A 27791-nucleotide genomic window follows, 5' to 3' on the forward strand; every position below is an offset into this window, starting at 1 on the left:
CAGACCATCCCCCAAACCACCACAATTCAATTTTGTAAATACTTCCTGCTTCTTCCATGTGTTGGGTAGAAGTCCTGTTGCAACAGTCTTTTGAATAAAGATCAGACCTACCGGCTGCTATTTTGCTCCTATATTCCTGACTTGTGTCTTTGTTTGGCAATCCAAATGAGCCCAAGGATTTTACTATAACAGTTCCATAATCCAATGAAGCCCACAAACACTAACATTTAAAATAACATCCAAACCACTGGAACCGATAAAACATTTCCTTCAATTCTCCAAAGGGGTGCAAAGTTGGGAGGATTTGGGGGAACTCTAAGAGGAGCCTAGATGCAGCTGCCTAAGCCTCCTGCTTGGGGGTAAATGCAGGGGTGGGCCAGGGGCTTGGCAGCCGCCTGAAGTTGCCAAGTGGTGACATGGGCCTGGCAGAGAGAGCATGCCTGGAGCCCAGAGGCAATGGGTGCAGTCCTTGGCCAGGCTCTGACCTCACAACCGGCTGTGGAATGTTTTGTTTCCAGGGAGGCCATTTGAATTGTTTGAAATGATCCTTGTGTCAGTTGGAAGCCCTGTCAGTTGGATCAGTTGAAAAGCCTTCAGATTAGTTGACTTTGTGGGCATCTTCAGAGAAACCTCTTTCTCCTTTGAATAACTGTCTTTATCTGATCCAATGACTTTGGAAACCTCTTCTTTGAATAACTGTCTTCATTTGATCCTTTGACACGGGAACTATCTTGCTCCTTTGGAGAAATTTATTTGGCTTAGTTGTTGGTCCAGTGTGGTATTGGTTGCACAGAAGGTAAAGTCACGGGCTAGAGCGGAGGATTGCCCAGGTTTTAAAGATGCTCCTGGATTATTTGAGTTTTCTAAATCCCATGCTGGGTGTTACATGAGCCAACAATTTTACCAGGGAGTTTTCCAAAGAATTTCCTGTGTTTCCTTTTTTGTCACCATCCAAATTGCAGCAGAATTACCATCTCCCCCGTCCCAAATATTCAGGAGAATGCTCCCCACCTCCACTTTCACCAACCACAAATAGGATGGGGAATTATGGGAGATCATTTCTCACTCAGCCCTAAAATACACACCCTACTTCGGTGGCGCTCATACCTGCATCCTTGGGTGCTCTCTTCTTCTTTGGGTGCATTTCCAGCAGCAGGATCAGGCCCAAAAGGCCCAGCCAGAGCTGCAGCCTGTTCTCAGGGAGGGCCACAAGCAGCAAGGCATGAGCGCAAGAGCAATGCTCCTCAGGAATGGGATAACTTAACTGCCTTTGGCAGTGGAGGGGGGGCAGTTGCTGCCTCTCAGCCTAACCGACCTCACAGCGTTGTTGTGAGGATTAAATGAGGAGGAAATCCACGTACACCCCCTTAAACTCCTTGGAGGAAAAGGTGGGTGGGATGTAAATGACATAAATAAATGAGACACATTGCCTCCATTGCTGAGAAACTGGCACTAAAAAAAAAAGAGCATAATTTTAAAGCAGGCCATTCCCCTGCCCCTCCCCACTCCCATTGACCTTCTCACCCTCCCCTCCCATCTCTCTTCCCTGTTCTCCCAGGTTCTCTGTCAGAGCCAATGAAGAAGCTGCAAGAGCAAGGGCCCCTCATTGAGGAGATCGAGGACCTCCTACTTTCCCAGGTAATGATCCCACAGCAGAGCAGGGAGGCTGGCAGTGACTGGGAGGAGGATGCCTGTGGGTCTCTGGTTGAGTTGGGCCTTTGATTTCATGATGCTCACCAGACATGTTTCTTCTTCCCTGCCCGCTCCCTTCCTTCCTTCCCCCATAGTTTGGTGTGGGTGCAAGCAAAGAGGTCCAGGAGGCTGTCATCAAATTCTGCATACAGCAATCCAAGGCCCTGAAGTTCCTCCAGACCAAGAAGTGGAAGGATGTTTACTTCTGGGGCATGATTCAGGTATCCTGTGTGTGAAGAGGAGACTTTGCTCAAGGAAAGGGCCTTTTCCATTGCTGGCTTGGCACTGTCCAGTGGGGGGGGGGTGTCTTTTCCATTCAGGGAGAGGGGTAAGAGGCCTGCCTCCTTCTCCCTGCTGCTCACTCCTTGGGCAAATGCAAGAGTGCAGGAGAACCAACCAGATGATCTAGCGGTAAAATATTGTTGTATGCACCCCAATCGGCAAGTGGTACGAGATTCCAGGAACTTTCCCAGGGTTTGGTTTCTTTGGAATGAGGGACAGCTTCCTGTTCTCACAGTGGCCGCCCAACTGCCCCAAAGGAGAAGCCCATTAGCAAGTAGGAGCTGAGCAGCAACATGCTCCCCTCTTGTTTGGTTGCTTGTGATCCTGGAGGTAGCTGACTCTCTCTGATCTCCAGAAACAGGTTGTCTGCCTGCTTCCTTCTCTGCCTCTCCCAGGAAATCGAGAGCTGCCCTCAATGTCACCAGCGCCAGCTGAAGGATTTCCTCGAATCTGAGATGCAGTGCCTGACCAGCTACCCTCTGCTGCTGTATAACATGCTCAAGCACACTGATGGTCTCTTTCTCTCCACATATGTGTGTGTTGGGTGTGGTGGGGATAGGGTTGCCATGTGTCCGGGAAAACCCAGACATGTTCTCTTTTGGGGGGCCAACATGCCCATCTGGGCAGATTTTTACACTTTAAGGAAATGTCTGGATTTTTTGGGCTTGGGCTGCTTTGTATAACACGGCAGCTGCCAGCCCGAGCAGGGGAAAGAGGTATGAGGTGCAGCAGCCCTGTGTGCCTCTTTTGCTGGCTTAGGTTGGCAGCAGCTCAAGCTGTCCTCCATTTTGCTCTCCAAGATATGGCAACCCTAGGTGGGGAGGGTGTCCCAGGATACCTGCGTCTCTCAATGATTAAATGTTGACGTGCTTCCTAAATTTTGGAGGTTGTAAGATGCATTGAGCCTGCCTTACTAGGGAAAGACGGCAAACAAAGGGATGATGGTGAGGAAGATTGGGGGAGTGTTTATACAACCCCCCTCTGCTTGCATTAGTCGGGCTGAGTCTGTAGGGTGTGAGTGTTGTTCGGCTGCCCACTTTCCTATCAGCAAACCAGGATGCTTTTGCCTTCTGCATCTGGGCTGCTGCTGCTCATCTGCCTTTCAGACTTGTTTGCTTTGTTCCTAATTTGTTCTGTGATCACCTTGTGAGTCTCAAACTAATAAAACAAAGCCAACTTTGCCAGCAGCCTGTCAGCCCCGCTGTCTCTCTCACCCTGTCTCTCTGTGCCTCCTTCGTTCAGGGTTGACCTGGGAGCACCAGCGCAACCGAGGCAAGGAAATCCTCCAGAGCATGAACAGGCTGAGGCAGGCGGAGAACCAACATCAACTAGGCACCTACCAGAATTGGCTGGATGCCAGGTCTCTGCAGAACAGCAGCCACCCGCTGGCCGTGGAATTCCAGGTAAGGCCTCCCTTCTGCCCTTTGCCTTTCTCTCAAGTGACTGACCTTAGCCTGCTCTTCCCTCTTTGAAATGATGCCTTTTCCTGTCCCTGCTGTGCAGAACCTTGACGTGAAGGACCATCAACTGATCCATGAGGGGCCTCTGAAGTTGTGCATCAGCAAGTTGAAGACTATGGGTACGTGGTTGGAAGAAACAACCTCTCCTCCGAAACCCAAACACACACACACACAGAGAGAGAGAGAGAGAGAGAGAGAGAGAGAGAGAGAGAGAGAGAACACAGACCTCTTATAGTGGAGGGTTGTGTGTGCTTCCTCTCTGGTTGGCTTTTTATATCTCCCTTTTCTACTGACATGAATCAATGTGGGCTGTGGGTCTATTGAGTCTAAAAGACCTGGAGAGTCACTGCTGCCAACCAGAGGAGACAAGGCTGAGCTAGACAGACCAAGCAAAGGGACCTCAGGTATATTTAAAAAAGATTAAAAGAACCAAGCAGTTTTAGAACATGATCCCTAAAACAAGTAGAGCCTCAGCAGTTGAAATGCACATGGACTACATGGGTGCAAGGGCCTGATTTGGTCCGGCATCCTTTGTCCCTCTGACCTGTGGGGCCTTTGGTCTGATTCTGCAGCCTGACACCCTGATATTCTCCTTGGGGTAAGTGGAGCAGGTGAGCAACAACCGCCCTCTGTGTGTGTGTGTGTCTCTTAGGACCTTCACATCCTGCTTCTCAAAGACCTGGTCATGTTCCTGAAGCGAAAGGAGCTTAAATTGCTCGGGAAGGAGAGCTCCGCCTTAAGTCCCGTTGTTCCTCTCAAGACCCTCCTTGTCCACCCCATGGCCAACAGTAAGAAGGGGGGCCATAACACCACGGTTCCTTGTTGCCCCCTTGCCTGGGAAAGGGTGCCTGGTTGATGGGAGGGGTGGTTGGGTGATGATTGACCTCCCTGTGGTTCCCTGACTGCAGTAGAGTTTAAGCAGCTCTGCAATGGGTAGACTCGGAAAACAGGGCCAAGGTGGGCATCTGCTCCTCACTCATTGGGGTTGTTTGGCTCACAGCGAAGAGAGTTGGCTTGGGCTATCTCTACCACCCATGGAGCTCATGGGCACTGAAAGAGGCAAGACTAGGAAACGTCCTGGACAGCAGCTCCCTGTCTGCAAAAAGCCTGGTAGCACCTCAAAGGCCGACTCTTTTTATACAGAGGGTTCCCTGTCTCAACAGAGGTGGAGTGGCCAAGCATGCAGACCATCATGGACCTCATGGGGCAGATCTCAAGGAATATCAAGAGGCTGAAGGTGAGAGGAGTCTTTTGGGGGGAGAGTGTGAGAGGGTGTCCTGGCAGGCCAAATAAATAAGGGTGGGTATTCCAGTCCCACTTCCTCCTCTGAAAGCTCTCAGCCCCAAGAAGTTTCCCATGTGGGCATGTGGCCCTTGGGGTGGAATAGAACCCCTTGCCACTCAAAAGCGTCTGGTTTAGAACCAGGGAGCCTTCTTAGCTGGGTGAAGGGGATGGACACCCCCCCTGCGGCAGCTGCCCTCCTTCTTAGAGTCCCTAACTCCCCCTCCCCCTGGCTACCCCTTTTGCAGGAGATAGACAAGGAGTGGTGGCAGCGTTACACGGGAGAGTCCGTCACAACCTCTCCCCAATCATTTGAGATCAGCAATGCCCTGTGAATTGCTGCAGAAGAGGAATATCCAGCAGTGGTGGAACATTCCCCGCCTGTGCCTGGGGTGGGTGCACCATGGGGGCAAGGCCGTGGGGACGGGGTGTGCTGCCAGAGTGACCCCTGCCCATTGCTGCAAAGCTGGGCACACTCACGGTGCCCCACAAGCCCAGCAACACTTTGTGAGCAGGCCCACAAGTGCAAGTGCTGCTTTTGCAAGCTACTTAGGACAACTTTGTATATGTCTCTAGGATACTTGTTTTAGCTTTACAGTCATACCTCGGGATGAATAAGCTTTGGGTTAGGCATTTTCCAGTTGCACTCCACGGCGACCCAGAAGTAACAGAGCGCATTACTTCTGGGTTTCACCGCAAGCGCATGCACAGAAGCACCGAAACGTGACCCGCAGACGCGGGTTATGTTCCCTTCGGGATGCGAACGGGGCTCCGGAATGGATCTCGTTCACATCCTGAGGTACCACTGTATTTTGAAATCAAAAGGTTTTATTCAAAATTTGCAGTGTTTTGCATTCAAAAAAGAGAGTTTATAGGCCTTAATTAGTAACATTAATTATGTTAGTTATGCTTTATTGGTTTGCTACTTTTTTGTTCTTTTCATGTATTTTGTGCTTTTAAAAAAAAAAAAAAAGTATTCGTACATTTCCCAGATTTTTTGTATATACATCGTACATTTTCCATTATAGGTCACTTCTCTTAGGACTTCCCAGTCCATCACTCTATGGCATTCTACCTGTCCTGCTTTTACCTGCCCTGCACCTGACATATCATGCTTAATGGAGCTGTAGGGAAGGAGGGTAAAAATGGTCTTGTGGGCAGAATGAGGATGCTTCATCAGGCCTGTGGGCCTAAATTAAGCTCTTCAGTTATGAAGCTTGCAAATGTAATCAGAACCCCATCTATATTTTGTTAGTGATCAACAAATTGGTGGGCAATGGACAATAACTGACCAAACATCAAACTGTGGATAACAATTCTCTGTGAAATCATTTCCAGTGAAACAAAAAAGTATCTCCTGTGTTGTAGCAACCTGAGCCTGGTTAAGGGTTTATAATTCAGTTCGCCTTTGGCTTTCAGCTATTTTTTCAGGTAAGGTCTTGGTCCAAAAGTTAACTGCTTGCTCCTTCAGCTTCTTTGCTGGCTTCTGCTTTAAGCCTATTTCCAAGTATTGTTCAGCTGCATCGTACCGGGGCCAGTTCACCAGGCCAGCACCATTCGGGTTCCTAGAAAACATAAAAAGAGGCCATCACTCTTGTGGGTGATGGTGGGACAATTTGGGACAATACTGGAAGTAGGACCCTGACCACCTCGCAAGGCACACAAGCCAACTAAACAGGCTCCTGCTCTTCCCACTACACCCTCCTGCCTATATTGCTGTGCAAATCTATGTTTTATGGCGCTGATTGTGGGTCAGGGGTTTTGCTTCACTGACACATCCTTAAGCCTATAGAACATATATCTCACCACCCTGGTCACTCGCCCCCCCCAAACCTCCAGCCGGCCAATGTCCTTAAAATGTAGCGCCCAGAGCTGGACACGAGACTACAGGTGCTGCCTGGCTAATGCAGGATAGACTGACTCTATATGGTTTTCAACAATCTGAACATGATTCTGTCAATGAAGCCTAAGATTGCATTAGCTTTCAAAGCATTTGCATCTCACTATTGTCTTATGTTCATCCTGTGATCTTCTAAGACAGGGGCGGCCAGCCCTCATGTGCAAACACTCTTGTTGGAGTCCCTGGACTCTAAGCTTCCAGTCTTTTTTCTTTTCTTTAGTTGGTCTCTGACCTTCCTAGAAGAAAGTTATCAACCAAAATGTGCAGCCACCCTTTTAAGTAATTTTTATCTGAAATGAGCTAGCATGACATCTTCAATCTGCCAAGTGAAGTCAGATCTCTGATTGATAAATGAGATGTCTGACCACCATGCAGTAAGGATCCCCAGGGTCCTAAACAGCTGCTAATGTCCACTTGCCTTTAGTGTGCTTTCTTCACTTATGTATTTTTAGTGGTCCTTGAAATCTCCGTAGTTTATATTTCCTTTTCCTCCAGCAACTGGGATGCATTTTTTCTGTGGTCAGCCCTCCCTAGAAGTTATTTTATTGCAAATACTACATGGTAAGTGTGTGTGAATGTTAAATAATTCCTCACCCAGAATGGCAAATTCAAATGGTGAAAATTTTTCAAAGAGGCCGAGGTATGTCTTCTGTTTTGCAGGAGCTGGAAGCCAGGCCCTCATTAAGAATTTGCTGTATTTTCACTTACAGTACAAGGGTTTATACATCTCCTTCAAAGTAAGTGTTTAATGGAGCTTACTCCCAGGTAAATGGGCATCTGATGGCAGCCTAGACTTTAGTGTAGGATTGACACTGGAGAAAAAAAACAGGGTTATTCTGCCTTTAACAGCTGTATCTCCACAATGAGGGCTAGCAGGATATAGCTGGCTTCACATGCTAAGCAATAGATTGTCCTGGAGGAGTGTATGTGTGAGAGAGAGTAAAGGAGCCATGACAGTGGTCTAATTTTGTGTTATGCCATTTGTGTTATGCCATACCTTCATGGCAGCCATTTTGTGACTTGTGCCCATAACATTCTCTCAAAATTCAAAATGCACCCACTGGTTCAAAAAGGCCTATATTACAGTAACACAACATCAGCATTCTATTCTATTCTATTACTCACCCACTGCGAGCAAAATTAGCCCAATATTTCATAACCGTTTTGCTCAGTCTTTTCTCTTCCTCTGTTGCATCACCTGCAGACAAGAGACAAAAATACAGATGTAAGCCATTTTTAAAGATTATGGGATAGTTTTCAACTTTTACTCAGGGTAAATTAATAATTGCAGTGGGTCTACTCTTAGTAAAGCTTCGCTGAATTTCACCCATTGGATACAACCATGGTGTTCCGCTGCCCCAGAAGCGGTTTAGTCATGCTGGCCACATGACCCGGAAAGCTGTGGACCAATACCGGCTCCCTTAACCTGAAAGTGAGATGAGCGCCACACCCCATAATTGCCTTTGACTGGACTTAACCATCCAGGGGTCCTTTACCTTTTTTACCTTTTCTATGTATACCAAATACAAAAATGCAATACAATAATAATATCACAATAATAAGAATCACAACAAAGGAGCGATATAAAATATTGTTATCGGACTGGGTGGCTGGTGGTCTGGAGGATTACTTGCTCTCTGTGAAACCAAAGACGAGGCTTTGGAGATCTTCTTGGAAACCTAATGGGGAAGCAGAGTGTTAATGCTATGAGCCCTTCCTCCTTATGCTCTGCCTGTCTACAGAAATAATTCAGTTTCTCTTGCGTAACAATAATATCTTCATAACACACAGAGTGGCTCTTTGGGGGGGGGGGGACAACAGAAAAAAATGAGTTATATAAAATTCCTATACATTGCTACAGGTCACCTAGCCCTTAATACACTAGTGGCCAAAATTGTGGAAACCTTTTGGGGAAAGTGTATTTCCAAAGTTTGATTGCTCATAACACCTGATTGGCTCTCTAAACACTCATGCTCATTGGCTACACTCAAATTAAGGAAAAAGCTACTGCATATCAACCTAAGCAAGTTGTGCTTCCTTTTTCTGGTTATTTGGCTATAACCTTTGATAGAGTACAGATAACTGAACAAACTTTGCTGCATTCTTCATTATCTTTCCATTGATATATAATTTTATGGTATTACTCAAAAAAAGTGGTGTTATGAGCTATCAAACCTCAGAAATACACTTTTTTCAAAAAGTTTCCATAATTCTGGCCAATAGTGTAGGTCACTTTCGTTCTGGTTGATTGCAGCTGGAGTCACAAGATACTCACTAAGGAGTCCTATAGATTAGGGAGACATGCTTCGAAAGAGCTTCACTGCCTGGTGAAAATGGAGCTCCTGCAGCTTTCGTCCATAACTTCACTCCTCTTGCCATTTAGGCTCAGTGAGAGTCACTAATGCAATCAATGCTGGGATGCCAGGACCAGAAGCGAGAGGGGTGGGAAGTGTTGGATTGACAACAGTGGCTCATACCTTCACAACCTTAAAATCTGACTGCTGTTAACAAATTGCATGTGGATCTGCCTTGGACAACAATTTAAGAGTCTTCAAAATGCAGCCACCCACAGCCCCTCTGTGACCACCAGCAATCCTGAGGTTTAAACATCCTGTTTAGATGTGATTACATGGCCATCGTTTGCAGACGAAACCAAAATATCATTAATTGCTAAAAATAAAATGTAAAAAGTTTTAGAGAGCAGAAGCACCTCACCTGCTAAGAAAGGCTTCCCCAAGACAAAGCCAATTTCATCACCATGGTCCGCTTTAACATAGTCCGGTTTAAAGCCCAAGGATGAACTTGGACGGTGCTGAAATTCATACACATAGGCTGGGTAGCCAGCATCTGAAAAAAACCAAAGATGTTGTTAGAAGGGGGCATTCTCTGGCACATTACCCAAAATAAACATAAAGCAACATGCTTGGCAGGGGGTTGGACTCTATGGCCCTTGTGGTCTCTTCCAGCTCTATGATTCTATGATTCTATTCTATGTTGAGTGAGTAGCTGGTGGAAGAAAACAGGAGGAAACCTTAAATTTATTTATTTACAAAAACCTTTTCATTTAGGTCCAGAATGGTCTGCTGTGGGGGAGAAGTTCTGGATTCAGTCTGTGAGCCAGTTCTAATTGCCCACTCTTGGTTTTGGAACTGGAACCAGAAGTCATTTTTCAGAGAGTTGATGACAGTTTGAAGGGGGATCACTGCTTGTGGGGCAGGTGTTCACTTCACTTTATCTCTCGGGAGAAAGAGGCTTTGAAGAGTTTTTAATTGTTTCCAAAACCAGAGGGACTCACCCATACTCTTGACTTCTTTCCATGTGGAGGTTCCAGGGGATATTCTCTCAACTAGCATAGCCACTATTTCCCAGACTTCAAACTGAAAACCAGAGTTCCTGGTAGAAAGTAATTTCCATCCCGCTACCCCAACCAAATGCTTGCATGGCCATTCTGAGAGAGCCACAGGCAGTTAATGCTGAAGGCCAGCAGCTCAGTGGTGGAAGCAAATAAATGCTTCACACACCAACAAACCTGGGCTCAGCATCTGCAGCTGTCATGAGTGGAGACATCTTGGGTGGAGGGGGGAATCAATTCAGGAGGAAGGTGCTCCACTTTTTTGTAATTTTTGTTTGAAGTCCTCATGAAAACCCACAAGCATTTTAGTGCAAGTTTCTCCTAACGACAAATTTTTGCAAGCAATTTTCCCTAACACAATGCATTTTTATGTGTAGTTTTCACTAATATACGGATTTTTTTTTCTTCAAACTTTCCCCAGATGCACACACTATTTGGTGGGGAAATTGCATCACAAAATTGGGAGAAATGCTAATTTTGAAGGCTAGCTATGTTTCACTTTTGTTTCAGAAAGTGTGAATTGGTGAGGTTCATGTTAAAATCCCAATGAAACCCAATTAATGCCTCATTCCTAGTGAGCAGCTAGCTCACTTCTACTGGCCCAGTCAAGGCCACCTGTGATGCAGCAACTCTGACAGCAAACTGACCTCTGTGGAGTTTCGCTGTTAGGATGGCTGGAGCAACAAATACCACATCTCCTAGCAGCTCGAGGAGTTTGTCCCTGAGCTGTACAGAGTCACTAACATCCTTCAGATATTCATTGGCAACTATAGGAACGTGCTCCGGAGCAACACCCTGCAATGGGCAGATAAAGGCAGGAAGAGTTATTGAACAGTAGCTTTCCCCATGACCAAGGACAAGGGCAACATTGAACCACATTATTCCCTTCTGCTGGGAACCCTGTAATTACCCTTCCCTGCCATCCCCTTGATGAAGATGCTGAAAAGAGTTCTTTAGACGACCAGAAAGCTGCCAGTGGATATCAAGCATCTCCAAAAAGCCCCTCCTTGCCACCCCAAGCAACAATTCACTTGGGGAAGTACAGCTTAATGACATTAGAAAGTCAATCAGTCTGAGAAAGCCCCTTACCAAGATTTGCTCTGAGCTGCGCAGCACAAGAGTGACTGTCTCTCTGTCAAGCCCCTTGGTGGCATCCGGCAACTGCAGCATCTAGAGGAGAAGAAGCAGAGCTCCTAGTTCTAGATGTGAGCACTAGGGGGCTCCAGAAAGGTGCATGAAAATACACACACAATGTCTTACACTAGGAATAATCCATCCTGCTTCATGGTTATTGACGCCTATGATGAATGGAACATTATTAATCCTTTTCTCTTCAAGGAGGTCCTTGGGGTGTTTTGGAAGAAATACACCATCAACACTTGCAATGTAGAACACAGTGTGCTGGAGGGAGGGGAGAATAAAAAAAAAATCAGTTATTTGCTTTTGCTTCGGTCTTCAGGGCTGGAACTTTCATTTATGCCTAACATAAATATGTCCGATGTTCTGCTCTTCCTCTTGCTCTGAAAGGCAGGAGGCATTCTTGTGGTGAAGCCTGTTTGTGGCTCACACCCTTGCTGGTCAAAGGGTCAATGCCATGAAGAGTACATGAGAAAAGGGCCAACCCTGGTTGACCAGGCTGGCTCTGTTTAGCCAGGTGGGTGGGGCTCCATGGGCTGTTCTGTGAGACTGGAGCTGGACTAGGAGCTACTGTCCTAGGCTTTGTCTTCCGCAGAAGACTACCTCTCCATCAGTGGCAAGAAGTGAAGGTTTTGCAGCATCAAATGGCACAAGATGACTATCTCAGGCTGCATACATACACCTGTATCTTAGAAGCACATTTCCCCGTTCCCAAAGATCCCTGGGAATTGTAGCTTATCTATCCCAGAGTCGCAATTCCCAGTGGTGCCCTTTGGCATCAATGACACAGGGAGAGGTAGCCATGTGTGGGAGCAAAGTTTAGCTTGCTAAGTAGGAAGTTCAAACCTAAGGCTGCTTCCTCAGAAACGCTCCCTGTTCTATGCACAGGGCCAGCTAGGCAGGTGGAGCTGAGGTATCATTAATGCACAGAGGAGAGACAGATATGTCAGGAGGGATGGTTTCCATTTGGGGGGCACCAGGGAACATTTTAAATTAGGCCACGCCTGTAAAGTGGCTGAGGAAACTCAGCCAGATGGGCGGCGTATAAATAATAAATTATTATTAAATTATAATTATTATTCCAAAAAGGTCTGGTTCCATTAAAAAGAAAAAGAATTAGGATGCTGGTACTTAACATCAACAAGATTACAGGACATCTTATAAAATGGGGCTAGGGAGTCTTTTTCAGCTTGAGAGCCAATGCCAATAGTAGGTGGGGGCAGATGCAGAAGGGACATGACTGTTATCTTTACACAGATGGGGGAGGGTGGCATCCAGCCACATAAAAGTGTGCATCCAGATTCCATTTATGGATCCTGAGGTGCAGAGAACTCTTGCCTGCAGTTTGGAAAAGAAGCAGGCTTAGAGCTGCCCTCAGTCGGCTTCTGCTGGTGCCTGTTCTCATGGTAAGTGTTCTTCACTTGCTTCCCTCCCCTCAAGCCATCCTCATCCCATTGATTTACTCACTTCTTCTTCTGAGCCAAGATGCATTCTGGTGAAATCCTGCAATTACAGGAAGGGGAGAAGACAGGTGTCACATGGTCTTTTTCCTATTTAAAGGTCTGCAGACATAAATCACTGAGAAATTGTCCTACACACAGGAAAACTAAGAGAGCAGAAGAGGGCAAAGCCCCAGAAGAACACTGCCTTGGAAGGAAGCGGATTAAACAACCAGTGGGACATTTGCAGGAGCAGCTTCTCTTCTGGGCTTGTGCTGCCAGCCTGCTGGACAGGCTCCAAGGTGTGAGGAGCTCCACTCACGCAGGGCATGCTACTCTCTCCCTGCTCCCTTACCTGTAGTGCTTCCCACCTCCCAACTGGTAACATTTCATGGCCACTAAGCATAGTCAATTCTCATGCAGTGATGGAACAGGGATAGGAGGAGTAAAAATGATTGTGCCATTATTATTATTAACAACATCTCTACATTTAGTTCCACTCTGAGATTCCTTAACCTCTATCAATACTTTTATCTCCCTATCTAGGCAGAGGGCAGCATCAGATTGCAGCACATTTACCATCTTGAGAGTCGTCTGTAGGATCTCGTTCTCTGTCTTTCCCTTGAGGCAACGAATCATCTCAACTGAGCTGGATGTCGGACAATCAGCAGTCACAGCAATTTTCTGCAACCATGAGAAAGAAACCAGTCCTGGCTGAGCGTCAGAAAGAACAGGCTGTTCTGCTCCATCAGGAGAAGCACAAATATTTTTAATACTTGTGTGGACACAGCGAGGTGTAAACAAAAGGAGCAGAGGAGGGCAGAGGAGAATGCTTCAACGCCATGGAACTAAGTGTGCAACACACGGGGGGGCCCCAACATCTGAGACAGGTGTAAGAACCCTGAGACAGTTGCATGTCACCCTAAGAAACAGGTCACTTTATGGTTTGTTTGTTTTTTGTTTTAAAAAGTGCAACACAGCTCCTTGGACTACACACATGCTCAGCTCTAGCTGCCCTCCCTTGCCAATTCCGTCTATTTTCAAACACTGACCTTTGCAAACTTTTGTGGATTAACCTTTGTGAGAGCCTCCATGACAGAAACGCCACTTTCAGAGATGGCTTTGTGGAACAAACCCTTTGACAGAGGAGATACGACCTGAGAAGGGAAGCAGGGAAAACAGACATCCCAGTCAGGGCCTTGCCATATCACTCCTATTTCCAAAAGGGTGGCAATGTCCAAACACTCCTCCTGAGGGCTGCGGGACTTCCTCAGGGTCTCCTCAGCGAGAAGATCTGTAATGCCGCATCCACCCTGGGCCTCATCCCTCCAAAGTGCAGGCACAGGTGAGGGTGGCAGAACTATGGCACCCTCAGTTAAGGGGAGCAACAGTGGGCCCCAACACACTGGGCCAGAGCCCTGCATTAACTATGTGAGTGGTCTGCAATCCACTCCAATATTCTGAAGGTCTGCCAAAAGGAAGTTTGAAAACCAGCGCATTAGCTACTTTGACCCTTAATGTGGATGATCAGCAATTCTGACACACTTCAAACCTGTCTAGGTTCAATTGTTACCCACCAAAGCAGGGAGGGGTGGTCTCCCCCAGAGAGACAGCCTCTTTGGCAGGTGACACCATTTGTTGCCCTTTGAATGTTACCCCAAACAGCAGACCCTCCAAGTGTCCCTATTTTCCAGGGATGTCCCTGATTTAGAGAAGCCGTCCCGGTTTCTGATTTGACCCCAGAATGTCCCTCTTTTCCTTAGGCTGTCCCTATTTTCATTGGAGAAATGTTGGAGGGTATGGAGTTATTTGACTCCTGAGCCGTCTGAAGCCAAGCCTGCATAGGGAAGGGTTTTTATTTTTAATTAGTAATGTTATATTATGTTTGTATACATGTTGGAAGCTGCCCAGAGTGGTTGGGGCAACCCAGGAAGATGTGTGGAGTATAAATAGTAAGATTATCTTTATGGAATGGGACATCCCTATTTTCACTGGAGAAATGTTGGAGGGTATGAAACAGCTGTCACCAGCTTGCCTCATAAGCAGGGCCAGGCCTTGAACCCCACCCCACATTTCACTATTGGTTATTATTATTATTATTATTTATACCCTGACCATCTGGCTGGGTTTCCCCAGCCACTCTGGGTGGCTTCCAACAGAATATTAAAATACAACAGTCTATTGCGCATTAAAAGCTTCCCTAAACAAGGCTGCCTGTTTAGAGCCTGGGGGCGGTGCTGGTTAGAGAACCACTGACCGTTAGAAGGTTAAATATGCTTTTTCCAATTTCTATCTGAGTAATAGAAATCAGCTATAAGTTTATTCTCAAATTAAACTGCTTCAGAGTGACATTAATTTGCAAAAAAAAAAAAAAAAAATTGCCTTCAATATCAGTTGCCCATTTTGTTTTATAAGCTTTCCTATTCCAGTTTTTTAAATGCAACATTTCAATTAAAACACTCTCTTGAGTTGTTTTCAGGGTAGTTTCTTCACATTATTAATCTTAGGTTTATAGAGCAATATAACAAATGTAATATTTGCTAAGTTTTATAGCTAATCACTTGCAATAGAAGGCCTGGAAATTCTATGAACAAAAAATAAACAAATGAATCATAAATAATCATAAATTAAATAGCACATGTTATGATCCCCATGAACCTACATGGGCAGAAACACTGAATCCACCTGCAGACTCTCCAAATATAGTAACTGATCCAGGATCTCCTCCAAAGGCTGCAATGTTCTCTTGGACCCACTGGAGAGCTGCCACTTGATCCAGGAGGCCCCAGTTTCCACGTGCATACTCATCACCAGTACTGGAATGAAAAAGAAGCACAGAAATGATAGGCTCAGATGGTATTTGGGGGTTCAGAAAAAAAGACATCTACAAAAGGAAATAGTAAACATTCCTTATTTTCACTTTGTTGAAAAGCAAATGGAAAGGAGAGATTCTCCTAGCTGAATTACAAACTTTCATTTCTTCAAATGTCCTAAGGCTGTCCTAATATCTGTTGCCAATACTAAACCAGTTCAGGTAATGATCCACAGCATGCCTGTCATCCTGGACATGTGTAGTCAGCTGTGACATTTGCATGCAAGGACTGTATTGTGTATGTCAAATGCAACACACATGGGCCAGAGCAACACAAACCACATCCCATATATCATCCTGAAATTCATAGTGCAATTTGTGTTTATATGCATTGAATCTTTACTTGCAGAGACCCTGTTTCAAATGTTATGCCCGCATGCAGATGTTAAGAGGTCTTGGGAGGTAGGACAGGCATGACAAGGAACAATGCAATCCAATCTTAGCCTGGGGGGTGTGGTGTGTGTGGTGCAGATGCAGTACAGCACCCTCCCCCATGGTGCAAAGACAGAAGATCTGCCAAACCTGATTAACTTTTTGAAAAACAGCCACAATACAAAACCTACCCATGGGCATGCAACGAGAAAATGCCCTGCAATAATTCCTTTTAATCTGATTACCCTGAAATGAAGCAGCCTCTCCAGAAGCAATGTTGTTTCACTGGACCTGTCTAGATTTGACCACATGCACATTGGAGGGGAGGAAGGGGCGTTGCGGAAGATGTGATTATCTGAATGGAAGTTCCACTTGCCCAGTCACTGACAGCCAGTCTTAGAGACCTGGGCTTGAAATCCAGCTTCAAATCCCCACTTAGCCTCAGGCAAGGCGCTCTATTGCCTCTTCTACTTCACAGCTTGTTGTGACGGCAGAACAGGGACATGAAAGCCGTAATCCTAAAAAAGCACAGTCCAAGCTCCTTTGTGCCCCTCCACCCAGCCCTGGAAGCCTCCAGCAGCCTCCTACTGGCCACCACCTGCAAAGGGCCACCACCCATGGTCACTTAATGGTATGATACACAATGTGGTCTCAGTGGTGTGGCACTCTGCCTGCTCACCCTGCCTCCTGCCCTGTCCCCAGGGAGAGGGCTCACAGTTTGAGGCTCCAGTGTGTTGCCAGCAGTGGGAAAGGCAGGCTCCGTTTTCCCTGTGGCACTCCAGCACTGGCCGTGGAAAGCTTTTAGTTGCCAGCAAGCAGTCCATTCTGTCCCCCACAAGGGAGGAAAAAGCAAGGGTGGCCTGTGGGACTGTCCAGAGGAACACCCGGGTGGGGACCTTTCCTTCTGCTCCACTCACATTTCAGGCACAGTCTTGAAGGAGCTTGGGACAAACATCTTACCTATAGAAACCAAGAATGCCCAACCGGTATTGAATCGCCACCACCACCACGTTTTCAAAAGCCGCTAACGCAGACCCATCGTATGTGGATGCAGCACCCACCAGTAATCCTCCTCCATGGATCCAGACCATCACCTGAAAGCAAAAGATAGAATTTGGGGGTTGTGCTGGGTTACCTGCCCCATCAGAAGCAGATAAAATGTTCAGAGTGGGTTTGATGTCATGCTTCACTTGTATGTTTAGCCTGGAAAAGAGGAGACTGAGATATGATAGCCATCTTCAAATATCTGAAGGGCTGCCACATGGAGGAGGGAGCAAGCTTCCTTTCTCGTACTCCAGAGGGTAGGACTCGAACCAATGTTTATATAGACGTGGACTACATTTGGCAGGCTGCTTGACCAAGACACATAATAGGGAGTGAAAATCCCTGAAGAAGAACATGACTTACTGGTAACTTGCTGTTCTTGTCAGAACGAGCCGGGGTGAAGATGTTTAAGTACAGACAATCCTCAGAAATACTCAAAGAGACCTTTTCCTTTTTGTTAGTAAACATATCTGACAGCATTTGTCCCACTTCCGGATCCTGCAGACACCTTGACAAAGCAAATAAAAGAAATAAACTAATTCAGTACACACAGTGCGAAAAAAGCTTCTCATGTTTGACTGTCAGCAAACACCAACTGAGTAGAGAGGAAGCAAAGTGTTGCATGACTTAACGCATGGAGGGAAGCAATTCTGGTGAATTGTTTTGTTGGAGAATGCCAACAAAGGACTAAAACCCAGGGCGGCAGCCTGTCCCCGCCTGATCTGATATAGTCTTTTCCTAAAGTGGTGCTGCCGAACAAAGGCCACCAAGCCTCTAAGACAAGCCTTCTGAGTAGCTGACTGCTGCCCTCTCTTTGCTGTGGCACAAGTTCCAGCTTTCAGGTCAGTTTAAAACCATTTAAAAGCTAGTTTGTTTCATGGAGGATTGGGGGGGGCGCGTCCTGGGGAAGCAAAGCATCACTCAGGGAAAAAGAGGGAAATGCTGTCTTAAAAGGGAACAATTTCTTGGGGGAAGGCCAGGGGGATCCTTGTAGGGGGTGATTCAATCAATAGGGACATAAATACGTAGGTTTCTCATTGGCATGCAGAGTGCATGGTAACCTGCCTGCTTGGTATGAAGGTTGCAGATGCCACACACGGTCTAGAAAACTATAGATCAGGTAGTCAACGTGGTCCCTACCACCTTCTAATGGGCGTTTCAGGATTCCAGGTGGGCGGTAGGGGGTTCTACGCCACATGTTACTGCAGCACTAGTGGGCGGTAAAGAAATTTTACTATCAAGAAAAGATGCATTAGTGGGCGTTAGGTATAAAAAGGTTGACTACCCCTGGTCTAGATAGACCTAATAAATAATAAAAAAAAGATAAGAAATTGTGGGGTCTGGATGGCATCCACCCAAGAGATCTCAAATGCTGATCTTCTAACAAAAATATGTAATTTATCCCTCAGATGAACCTCCATTATCTGAGGACTGGAAAGTGGCGAAAGTAACACTAATTTTGACCAAGGGGATTTTCATATCCAGAGGGCATTCAGAAAATTACAGCCTGGTTAGCAAGTTCTGTTAGGTCAACTTCTCTAACAATCCCTTGACAGCAGGTAATACTTTTTCGGGGTGACCCAACTTCCCCTGCACTTGACTTACATTGGTGGGTAGGAAGTTGCATCTCTCAGATTGCTCCAAGGTTCTGCCGGCTGCGGTTGGGAAAACCGTAATGGCCCAAGTGGTGGCTTTGCATAGGGGATTCCAAGGAAAACATCCACCTTTCTCTCAGCACCACTGACTTGGACCTGCTGGCCCTGGAGCTTCCCATTCTTGGTAAGCACTTGTGGAAGAGAAGGATTTTGGCCTGTGTGTGCATAGAACAGAAATGTCTGAGTCAGAGAACCATTGCTATTCCTGCACAGGAGCTGCAGAATTTCAAGCTTCTAAATGCTAACTATTCAGCTCTCCGGTGTCAGAAGCAGGGTTAGATTTCACATCTGAAAAAGCCTGGGAGTCCTGAAGCAATGCTGCTCTGGCCATATGCGGCCAAAGGCAGAAGAAGCTCCACTTTCCGCAAGCCGGGCAGAACTTCTCCTTTGGGGATATCCTTGACTGACTTAATGCACCTTTTTACACTTAATCAAATCATAAATTAGAGGAAGACTCACTGGCCGCCTAGGTTGTGTACACACCAGACATTTGCACACACACTCAAATCCTGGAAACTATATTTTATTAAGTGTATTGAGAGTTGTTGGGAAACCCCTCATGGAGCTACAATTCCCAGCACCAGAACAACTCCTGGGATTCCTTGGGGAGAAAAAACATGATTTAAATGTGCTTTAAAAGTATGGCATGTGTGCCACCCTAGTCCCCACCCCACCCCTGTCCACATTCAACTTGATCCAAAAATCACTGCCTTTGAAATAAATCCTCTCTTACTAATATCTCTGCCTTGGTCAATGGGGACACCACTGTTTGTGTTTCCTCCGCCTCATCACACTGTTGACTGCTGAAAGCTTAGTATGTGTATCCACACAGGACTTCCCAATCTCTCTCTCTCTCACTCCCCCTGGCTGAGAACTGAGTGCAGATGGTGTAATTATCTGGGATTCATTCTGGGGAACTATTTACTCTACTGGAATCTTCCCGCCCAACCAGCGCACTGGTTTTGTATTCTCCATGGGTGTTTTCTTAACAGCAGTCCCACAGCTCCCCTTTCTCTTCCACCTTCTCAGCAGGAGGATTGTACACCCCCCTTCTCTTTTACCCCCCCTTTTCTTCTGCACAATTTGCTTAGTAACTTCTCCTCCCTCCCTCTGTGTTCCTTTGGGTCATATTTTAATCCTTGGCATCAACAGCAGCGGGAAGAGACTGTGTGATTTGGCAGCATGAACGTGATTGTAAATGCAACCTATTAGGGCTTCAGCATGCAAAACAACAAGAATTGTCTCAGTTTAGCAAGTTTTGTCTTGGTAGCAGAGTTATATCCCAGGTGGAATCTACACACATATTAAAAAACGCCATGAAAATGCTTTTTTAAAAAAAAAAAAAGTTTTGAAAAATACATAGAATTTTGCATAGCTCACTCTCACATTTGTATATTTCACTTCACAGCACATTTAAAACGTTGTTTTGTTGTTGTTGTTTGCAACTGTGTAGCTGAGTCCCCAGTTTGAGTTCCCCCAAGTGAGCTTGGCCCACGTGAAGCTCCCCTTCTGCACCTCAGTGTCCTCCTCTGCTACCATCTCTAATTCTGGGTTTGGGGGCTTAATGTGCCTCACAGGTCAGAACTGGAAGTGGGCCAACCTTGCAGCTGAGGCAGGAGCCCAAAATGCCCACTTCAAAAGCTTTCCAAGTTGTCAGGTGGAGCCATGATGCAATATTAGACCTGAGGCTCCAGCTGAACGGGAAAGCTGTAGGATCACAGAGACATGTTGGGTGATGAAATCTTGTTTGGCTCAACAAGCCAGAGGTCTAGAAGGATGGGCATTAGAGGGAAATAGCCACCGGAGCCATCACTTGCCCCCAAGTCAAGACCCCAGTGAAGGGCAGAGTTACACACAGCCCAGGGACCTTCAAACTCTTCCCCCACCGCAGCATTTCCACTTCTGAAGAAGGTGCCTGGGATGATGGAGTTAGGAAACTGCCTGACCCACACCTCCAGCTGCCTTGATGAGCTGCTGCCAGGACTTCTGCACATGCACCTTTCCTCCACTCTTTCTGGGCATGAACCATACCTGCTCTGGACGGTAGAACTCGAACCAGTGGCTTCGAGTTGCAAGAAAGGAGATTCTGATGAAACAGCTGGAAGAACTTTCTGACAGTAAGAGCTGTTCAGCAGTGGAACAGACTCCCACGAGAGGTGGTGGACTCTCATTCCTTGGAGGTTTTAAATGACCTAGATGACCCTTGGGGTCCCTTCCAACTCTAAGATTCAATGATTTAAAGCTTCGTGTACAAGTGCCCTCCCCCCCCCCATCCTGCCACTTTCTCCACAAAAACCTGCTCTTTAAAGCTGAATTGGAGCAAACATCAATTTTTGGAAACCACGAATTTGCTCCAATTCAGCTGTAAAGAACGGGTTCCCATGGAGAAAGCTCGGGGGAAAGAAAACAAACTCTCAGACATAGAGCAGTAAAGATCCAGGCAAAAGCTAAGCGTGGATAATTGTTTTATTTGTTTGCTTGATGGTTGTTTGCAAATTTGAATAATTTTTTATATATAAAAAATCTAAAATCCTACCTTCAGCTGTCAAAACGGTGGCCCAGGAGGCCAGGATCAGAGGGAGCAACCAAGCCATTGGGCCAGCCATCGAAATCTTCAGCCCACTCAGATGCCTGAAACACAAGTAGCTTCTTTCAGTGCAAAGGTTGGCATTGGCAAAGATAAGCAGTAAGGATTGTGTAACATCTGACGCCAGGAGAGTTCAGTTGCAGAGGAAAGGCCTGCAATTAACCTTATCATAGAATCATAGAGTTGGAAGAGACCACAAGGGCCATCGAGTCCAACCCTTGAACAGGGCTTGGAGATGGTCCAGCAGCAGCAGCTCCATCTCCTTTGGCAATGCCATTAATAATTATGTAGGGGGTGCACTTGAACCCACATTGATTCAGAAGGACGAAAAAGGCAGAGTTTTAATAATACAAATTAAAATCCAGGGAAAGAAAGTGATACTGGTTGGCATTTAAGCACCTAATGATAAAAAAGCAATTTTTTTTCAAAAAACTATAAACAGAACTACTTGAATTTGCAGATCAAAAGATTGTTGTAATGGGAAACTGAAATGGAGTTCCAACTTTAGACAAAGAGAGATCAGTCAGGAAAAAAGAAACCATAGAAGGTAAACTGCCAAAAACATTTTTTGACATGACTCAAAATCTAAAGCTGATAGATATCTGGAGAAGGAGACATATGTTTGATAGAGAGTATACTTTTTATGGCCATGTACATGATAGCAGCTTGAGAATAGATTCTTTATGGATTTCCAAAGAATTGGAAACAAGAGTCAAAAAAATTGAAATCAATTCCAGAACCTTTTCAGACCATAATTCCCTGACTATGGAACTACAAAAAGAAAGCCAAATCTCTTTTAGATTGAGATTAAATGATGATTTATTAGATGATCAAAAATTTGTTGAAAAAGCAAAAAAGATCCTGAGGGATTATTTTGAAATAAACAGTCAAGGGCAAACAAAGTTGCAGATTGTCTGGGACGAAAGCAAGGCTGTAATGAGAGGACTCTTTATATAACAAAACTAATTTAAAAGGAAATTGAGAGAGAAAAAGAAAAAAAGAAATATTAGAGGAAATTATGAAAAAGGAGAAACAGCTGCCAAACAAGGCAAATAAAGAGGCAGTAAAATAGGCAATTAAAGCATTACAAACCCAATATTCAATGATTATAAGCGAGGAAATTAGTTGGAAAATAAAAAGAGTAAAACAAAAATATTTTGAGCATGCAAATAAACCGGGGAAGTTGTTAGCCTGGCAGTTGAAAAAAAGTGAACAAAGGAACTTCATAAATAAAATTAACATAAATGGCAGAATCACAGACAAGCTGAAGGAAATAAGAGAAGGATTTGTTAAACATTTTTCTGAGCTGTATAGACAAGGGAAAGAAAAAACATTTAAGATAGAAGAGTACATCACAAGTAGCAATATGCCATATTTAAAAGAAGAACAAAGGAACATTCTTAACTCCCAGATAACAATGCAAGAATTACTTGAGGCAATAAAATGGCAAGTCTCCAGGCCCAGATGGCTTTACGGCAAAATATTACAAGAAATTAAATGAACAATTAGTGAAACCATTGAAAGATGTTATGAATGAAATATTGAATACAGGCGAAATCCCATAAACATGGAAACAGGCCTATATAACAGTAATTCCAAAACAAGATGCAGATTTGCTGCAAATTAAAAACTGTAGGGCTATTTCCTTGTTAAATAACAATTACAAATTGTTTGCAAATATTCTAGCTAATAGATTAAAAAATAAATAAATGAATATATACATCAAGATCAAGCCGGGTTTTTACCAGGAAGACAAATGAAGGAGAATGTAAGGAATATTTTGAATATAATAGAATATTTGGAGGCTAAAAATGAAAAGAAAGCAGCAATGATTTTTATAGATGCTGAAAAAGCTTTTGATAATGTTTCTTGGAAGTTCATGATAAAGCTGTTAGAACAAATCAGAAGCGGTTCTAAGTTTTTAAAAGGAATAGCAGCAATCTATTCAGAACAAAAAGCCAAATTAATTATAAATCAGGTGATAACGGATGATTGTAAGATACAAAAAGGAATGAGACAAAGATGCCCATTATCACCATTATTGTTTATCCTGGTCTTGGAAATACTTGCCAAAAACATGAAGATGATGTACAGATGGTACACGACACCAGTGCAGTTAGGGAAAATGTACAAAACTAGTTCAAATATATGTTGGAAGTGTAAGGAAAACATATATGGTGGGATTGTAATGTAATTTTGGGAAATGATATACAACGAATAGAAGAAAATGTTCCATTTAACATTTGTTTAAAAACCTGAAGCATTTTTGTTAGGGATTGTAGGGACAGATCTGCCAAAAAAACTGAAAAACATCTTCATGTATGTGATAATGGCCATGAGAGTTCTAATAGAACAAGGATGGAAGACTGAAGAAACCTCAAGTAAAGAATCGTGGCAAGAAAAACTGATGGACTATGCAGAACTGGCAAAACTGACATATAAGCTAGGGGACAAGGATAACTGTGACTTTAAAGATGAATGAGAACCCCTTACGAAGCATTTGAAGACGCAACAAAGCGAACTGGACTCCTTGGCTGGCTTTGAATAAACATTCACAAACTTTTTATTGATAATAATCAGCTAAATAGTTTGAGGATCTATACAACTTTGTAACATGTAGAAAACAGCATTCTCAGAGAAATCAAAGACTGGAACTGAGGGAAGCCAGAGGGGGTGAGGGTGGAAAAATGGGGGGGGGGGGATAAGGATGATATGTTTCTGGATAATATGTTTTGTTTTAATTTTGAATAAAAAAATTAAGCGGGGGGTGGGGGGGAGGCTGTCAAGGGAGGCCGGACTCTGGAACACTGTCTGGTTTTAACCCCTGGAATTTGCACCATGCAGGACTGTGCTCATTCACCAGCAGAACTCTTGGAACACAGATTGCGTTGCCCTCAGTTGACTTCTGGCTTTTATGCAATGCCACCCCTGAACTAATCTGCAATAGGGGAAAGTATTTACTGATCTTACACAGTTGTTTGTAAGAATTGCAACATGATGATATGCATGCAAAGCATTTCTAAAGTGCTCTGTTGCTAAGGCTCTAAACTTTGTTAGACCAGTGAATTTAGATCAAGAGTCTGCGCAGAACTCCTCTTTCGGATAGAATGGCAACAGTACACTTAGCTTGGCCAGAGTAATGTGGCTCCTTCACACTGAACTGAATGCAAAGCTGAATTATGGGACAGCAAGGCAACAGTCCTAAACACATTCTGCAGCAATAAGCAGAACTTCATTCTAAGCACATATATTTAGCATTGATGAATTTTATTGCCAGAGTTGAAACGTTACATGCACTCAATTGTGAAGCTATGAGATATTTCAGGGATGCCAGCACATTTCTCTGGTTTGTTTTCCTTAGAATAAAGGTCACTAGAGACAGTGGCGTCTTTTTTTTGCGATATATGATTTTATGTAGCCGCACATGCAGCCTGACTATAAGACGGAAGGGCTCACAACACAAATACTCCCAAGAGATCTTGCTCCCCTGTGAGATTCCTAGCTCCCCTCTTCGCTGCCCCAGTCTCTGTGGTTGCTGACAATCTGTTTGTTGAGCATTCACTTTGATTTGCTTGCAGGGAGGCTGTACAATATTGTATCAAGAAAGTGTGCCTTTCCTGGTCCCTCATCACAAATAAGTGTGACGGTTTTTGTTTTTGTTTTGTTTTTGGAGTGGGGAGCAAGTGTATTAAGCAAGAACACCAAATCAACTCTAACCACACAACCTGAACCTGCTGGTATGGGACCGAAGACCACCTCAAAATATCAACAGACTGGAAGTGCCCCATGTCTCTTCCTAGCCCAGTTCAAGATTCGACTGTCACCTGGGACTATTCGCTGATGCTCACCAATGTGATAACCTCCAGCCAGGTGAAGAGGACATACCTGCCCCCTTTCTGGAAGCATCTCCAGTTAGTAAATTCAGTAGCAACCAGCTCCCTGCAAATAAATACTTAACAGACTTGACCAGAGCCATTAACCTTAATGAAGACACTTAGTTTAGCAGGTCTTTTTTTCTATAGAAAACAGCCTCTAAAACAGAGTGATTCTGTGTGCGTGCTGCCGTCACTGTCTTGGAGTGTCATGTGCTGGGGCCACACAGCGCAGAAAGCAGCACACAATAAAGATGGCTTTTATCATTACTGTATCACTTGTTGCCACACACACCTTTGGCTTTAAGTTCAGCACCTGCTGAAGTGGTGTATCTGTCAATCACAGCACACTGTCTCTCTTTGATTTCTTCTGTGTCTCTCTGCATGTGCGGCTATTTCACACTCACACATCGTTAGAGTTGTGTGTGCGCGCACAAGCACTCACTGTTGTAAGCAGCAAAGCAGTGTTTCCTTTATAATTTTATAATGGTAGTAACAGCGATCATTACACAAATACACAGGCTTGCTGTTAACAACCCATGTGGCTTGCACGCGCTGCCATGTGGTGCCCACGAGGGGAGAGGTGCTGTCAGTCACAAGGCCCACACAAGCCCTCTCCACACCAAACAAACACAGTGATATGCAAAAGCATCAGATTTGCTCGTCCGCAGGCAGTAGTGGAAGCAAACCCACCCCAGCCGCTCCTCTTGGACTTAGGATGACTCTTAGGGAGCAGGCAGCACTTTGCCACTGGCAGCTCCTCTGAATGAAGCTATAGGGGAGGGCTAGGGAATAGAATCCGGCTGCCAGGCTGAGCTCCCATCCCAGCCCTTGTGAGCCCCCTTGGCAGGCAGGCGCAGCTGCTGACCTCCCACTCACTTGACCACAATGCTGGCTGACCCAACTTCAAGGGGAAGAAGCAGGAGCAGGAGCTGTAAACACACACCTGACTCTTCCCTTTCTTCCCCTGCAGCTACACTTGAACTCAAAGGAAGAAACCCCGCCCAAGGGGGCTTGCAGGTGCCTTTGGCAAGGATCTGCTGAGTGGAGCTGATCCTGCAGAGATTTTTGCAGGCACCACTGATCAATTGGTGGCTCCTGCTAATCCCACTTTTGGCCATTGACACTGATTGACTCCAATTATTATTATGACTGAAATACAGCTTCCTTATACAGTATACCAGATTTGCCTGGCTCCAAGCCAGGCCAGGATTCGAAGCCTCCCATCATGTAAGGCTGCCAGGGTAAATAAAGCTGAAATGTTAATGCAGTTGCTATGTGCAAGAGCAGTTCTGCACAAAAGAGCTGCTTTAAGAAGAAAAAGACAACAAATATGTTTCCATCAACAACCGAGATAAAAGGGCAGGCTGTATTCTTTGGGCTGGTGGAAACAAAATAGAAGTGGGTGGGGGTGGCAGTGATCGATGTCACCCAGCAAAATGTCACCACGCATGTAACAAAAACCCAACATCCCACAGCCACCTACCCACACGCACAGTGCTCTATGGTGGATCCAATGTTGGGTAATATGTGGATTTATATTGGATTTTCTTCCCTTCTCAGAATACCTGTGGATTGGGAAAATCCAGATTTAGTGGGTGTAAAATAAGGGCCGCCACTTGGATGTGGAGGTTGTGAAGAAATGATAATAATAAACTGAGAGATATCTCAGTTGGTAGAGCATGAGACTCTTAATCTCAGGGTTGTGAGTTTGAGCCCCATGTTGGGTGAAAGATTCCTGCATTGCGGGGGGGGGGTGCATTTAGATGATCCTTATGGTCTATGTTTCTATATTTAAATGTAAAAGCATCCATTAATTGGACACGGAAATAGTTAAACCTCAAATCCACATTACACTCCAATGTGGATGAGCTCACAGTTCCGTGAGAAGGAAGTTTCCAACCCTAACCTAGAAGCGCGGACAAAGTTCAGAGTGAAATAGGTAGAGAGATAAAATCCCATCTCAGCCTCACAGCCTTCTGAGTTTGTAGGGATAAAGCTGCAATCCCTCTATCTATCCTCACAGAAGAAACGCCGCCCGCCCCCCGGACTCGAAAGGACCCACCTGAGCCTTACAGAACCGCCACTTCTCGTAGGTCAGACCCAATGTCCGTCCTGCATTTCCCCTGGTTAACTTACCACAACCAGAACACAAAGCCAAATGTACGCAAGGCAGCAATTCCTCGTCTTGGTTGTGTACAAGACGACTCCACCACCGCCCGCATCTTAAGTCCACCCAGAGCCCTGGCAACCTTCAACACGCCCTGCGCGCCCACTCACGGAGCCCGTTTCCGCTTCAATGAAACAGCAGCCTCCTCGCCTGCTTTCGGTTCGTGTATTTTTGCACAGGGTTGCTACGTTACAGGTGATTCCGGGCGTTCCAAGGTGTTTATTTCAAAAGCACCAACAAACGCACAGGCATGGTAAGGCGCCATTTCTCTCCCTCCAATTGCCCCCTTCTGCCAGAATGCGCAAAAATAAAAATTATTATTCAGTTAAATCCAGGGACTCACACCATCCTCCAAGATGCTCTCTCATCTCCTGCAAACACGAAGCTAGCAAACGGACCTACTTACTAGCAGTTCAGGCTCAGAAGAACAGCGGCAAAGTGCATGCTTGTGATTGGCTGGGCGGCGGGTTGCCCTTAGCCTTCCTTTAAGAATGGTACTTCACAGGGACTGTTGCCCTCCCTGGATTTCCGTAGTTCTGCAGCCTCATTAGTTGGCTTTTCATTCCACGGTGAAGATTGTTGCGGGTTCCCTTTTCTCAGCTCTATGCATCTATGCACTCTTAAGGGCATCTATGCACACTGAGTCAAAAGATGTTTTAAAAAACAAGGAAGCACG

At 45.3% G+C, this 27791-nt stretch overlaps 2 protein-coding genes across 14 annotated transcripts; one reads left to right on the forward strand and one right to left on the reverse strand.

Moving 5' to 3' along the window:
* Positions 1-269: 269 nt before the first annotated feature.
* Positions 270-13349, forward strand: LOC310850175 (rho guanine nucleotide exchange factor 11-like). 7 transcript variants are annotated; one of them, XR_014567248.1, is made up of 9 exons: positions 270-796; positions 1559-1638; positions 1788-1913; positions 2370-2487; positions 3217-3377; positions 3478-3553; positions 4087-4222; positions 4598-4671; positions 13090-13106. XR_014567248.1 is itself a non-coding variant. In XM_083751298.1 (8 exons), exons 2-7 carry the CDS (start codon positions 1576-1578, stop codon positions 4667-4669), a joined length of 636 nt encoding a protein of 211 aa, XP_083607424.1. In that variant the 5' UTR covers positions 270-796; positions 1559-1575; the 3' UTR covers positions 4670-4671; positions 13090-13349. The 7 variants fall into 7 exon arrangements, 4 of the variants coding, with proteins under 4 accessions (XP_083607424.1, XP_083607422.1, XP_083607423.1 ...); XR_014567249.1 differs by lacking the exon at positions 13090-13106 and adding an exon at positions 4964-5008; XR_014567250.1 differs by lacking the exon at positions 13090-13106 and having other exon boundaries at positions 4578-4671.
* Positions 5940-27648, reverse strand: LOC310850174 (fatty acyl-CoA hydrolase precursor, medium chain-like). 7 transcript variants are annotated; one of them, XM_083751293.1, is made up of 15 exons: positions 27522-27648; positions 21023-21117; positions 18437-18641; positions 17195-17339; positions 16748-16881; positions 15206-15359; positions 13596-13700; positions 13123-13227; positions 12572-12607; positions 11228-11368; positions 11057-11137; positions 10615-10762; positions 9331-9462; positions 7741-7813; positions 5940-6280 (listed from the first exon to the last, which is right to left on the reverse strand). In XM_083751293.1, the coding sequence occupies exons 2-15, from the start codon at positions 21090-21092 to the stop codon at positions 6106-6108; spliced, it is 1704 nt and encodes a 567-aa protein (XP_083607419.1). In that variant the 5' UTR covers positions 21093-21117; positions 27522-27648; the 3' UTR covers positions 5940-6105. The 7 variants fall into 7 exon arrangements, with proteins under 7 accessions (XP_083607419.1, XP_083607416.1, XP_083607420.1 ...); XM_083751290.1 differs by lacking the exon at positions 27522-27648 and adding an exon at positions 27459-27520; XM_083751294.1 differs by lacking the exon at positions 27522-27648 and adding an exon at positions 27226-27370.
* Positions 27649-27791: the final 143 nt, after the last annotated feature.

The sequence above is a fragment of the Podarcis gaigeae genome, assembly GCF_964106915.1.
Source record: "Podarcis gaigeae genome assembly, chromosome: 8".
In the NCBI taxonomy this organism is placed as follows: Eukaryota; Metazoa; Chordata; class Lepidosauria; order Squamata; family Lacertidae; genus Podarcis; species Podarcis gaigeae.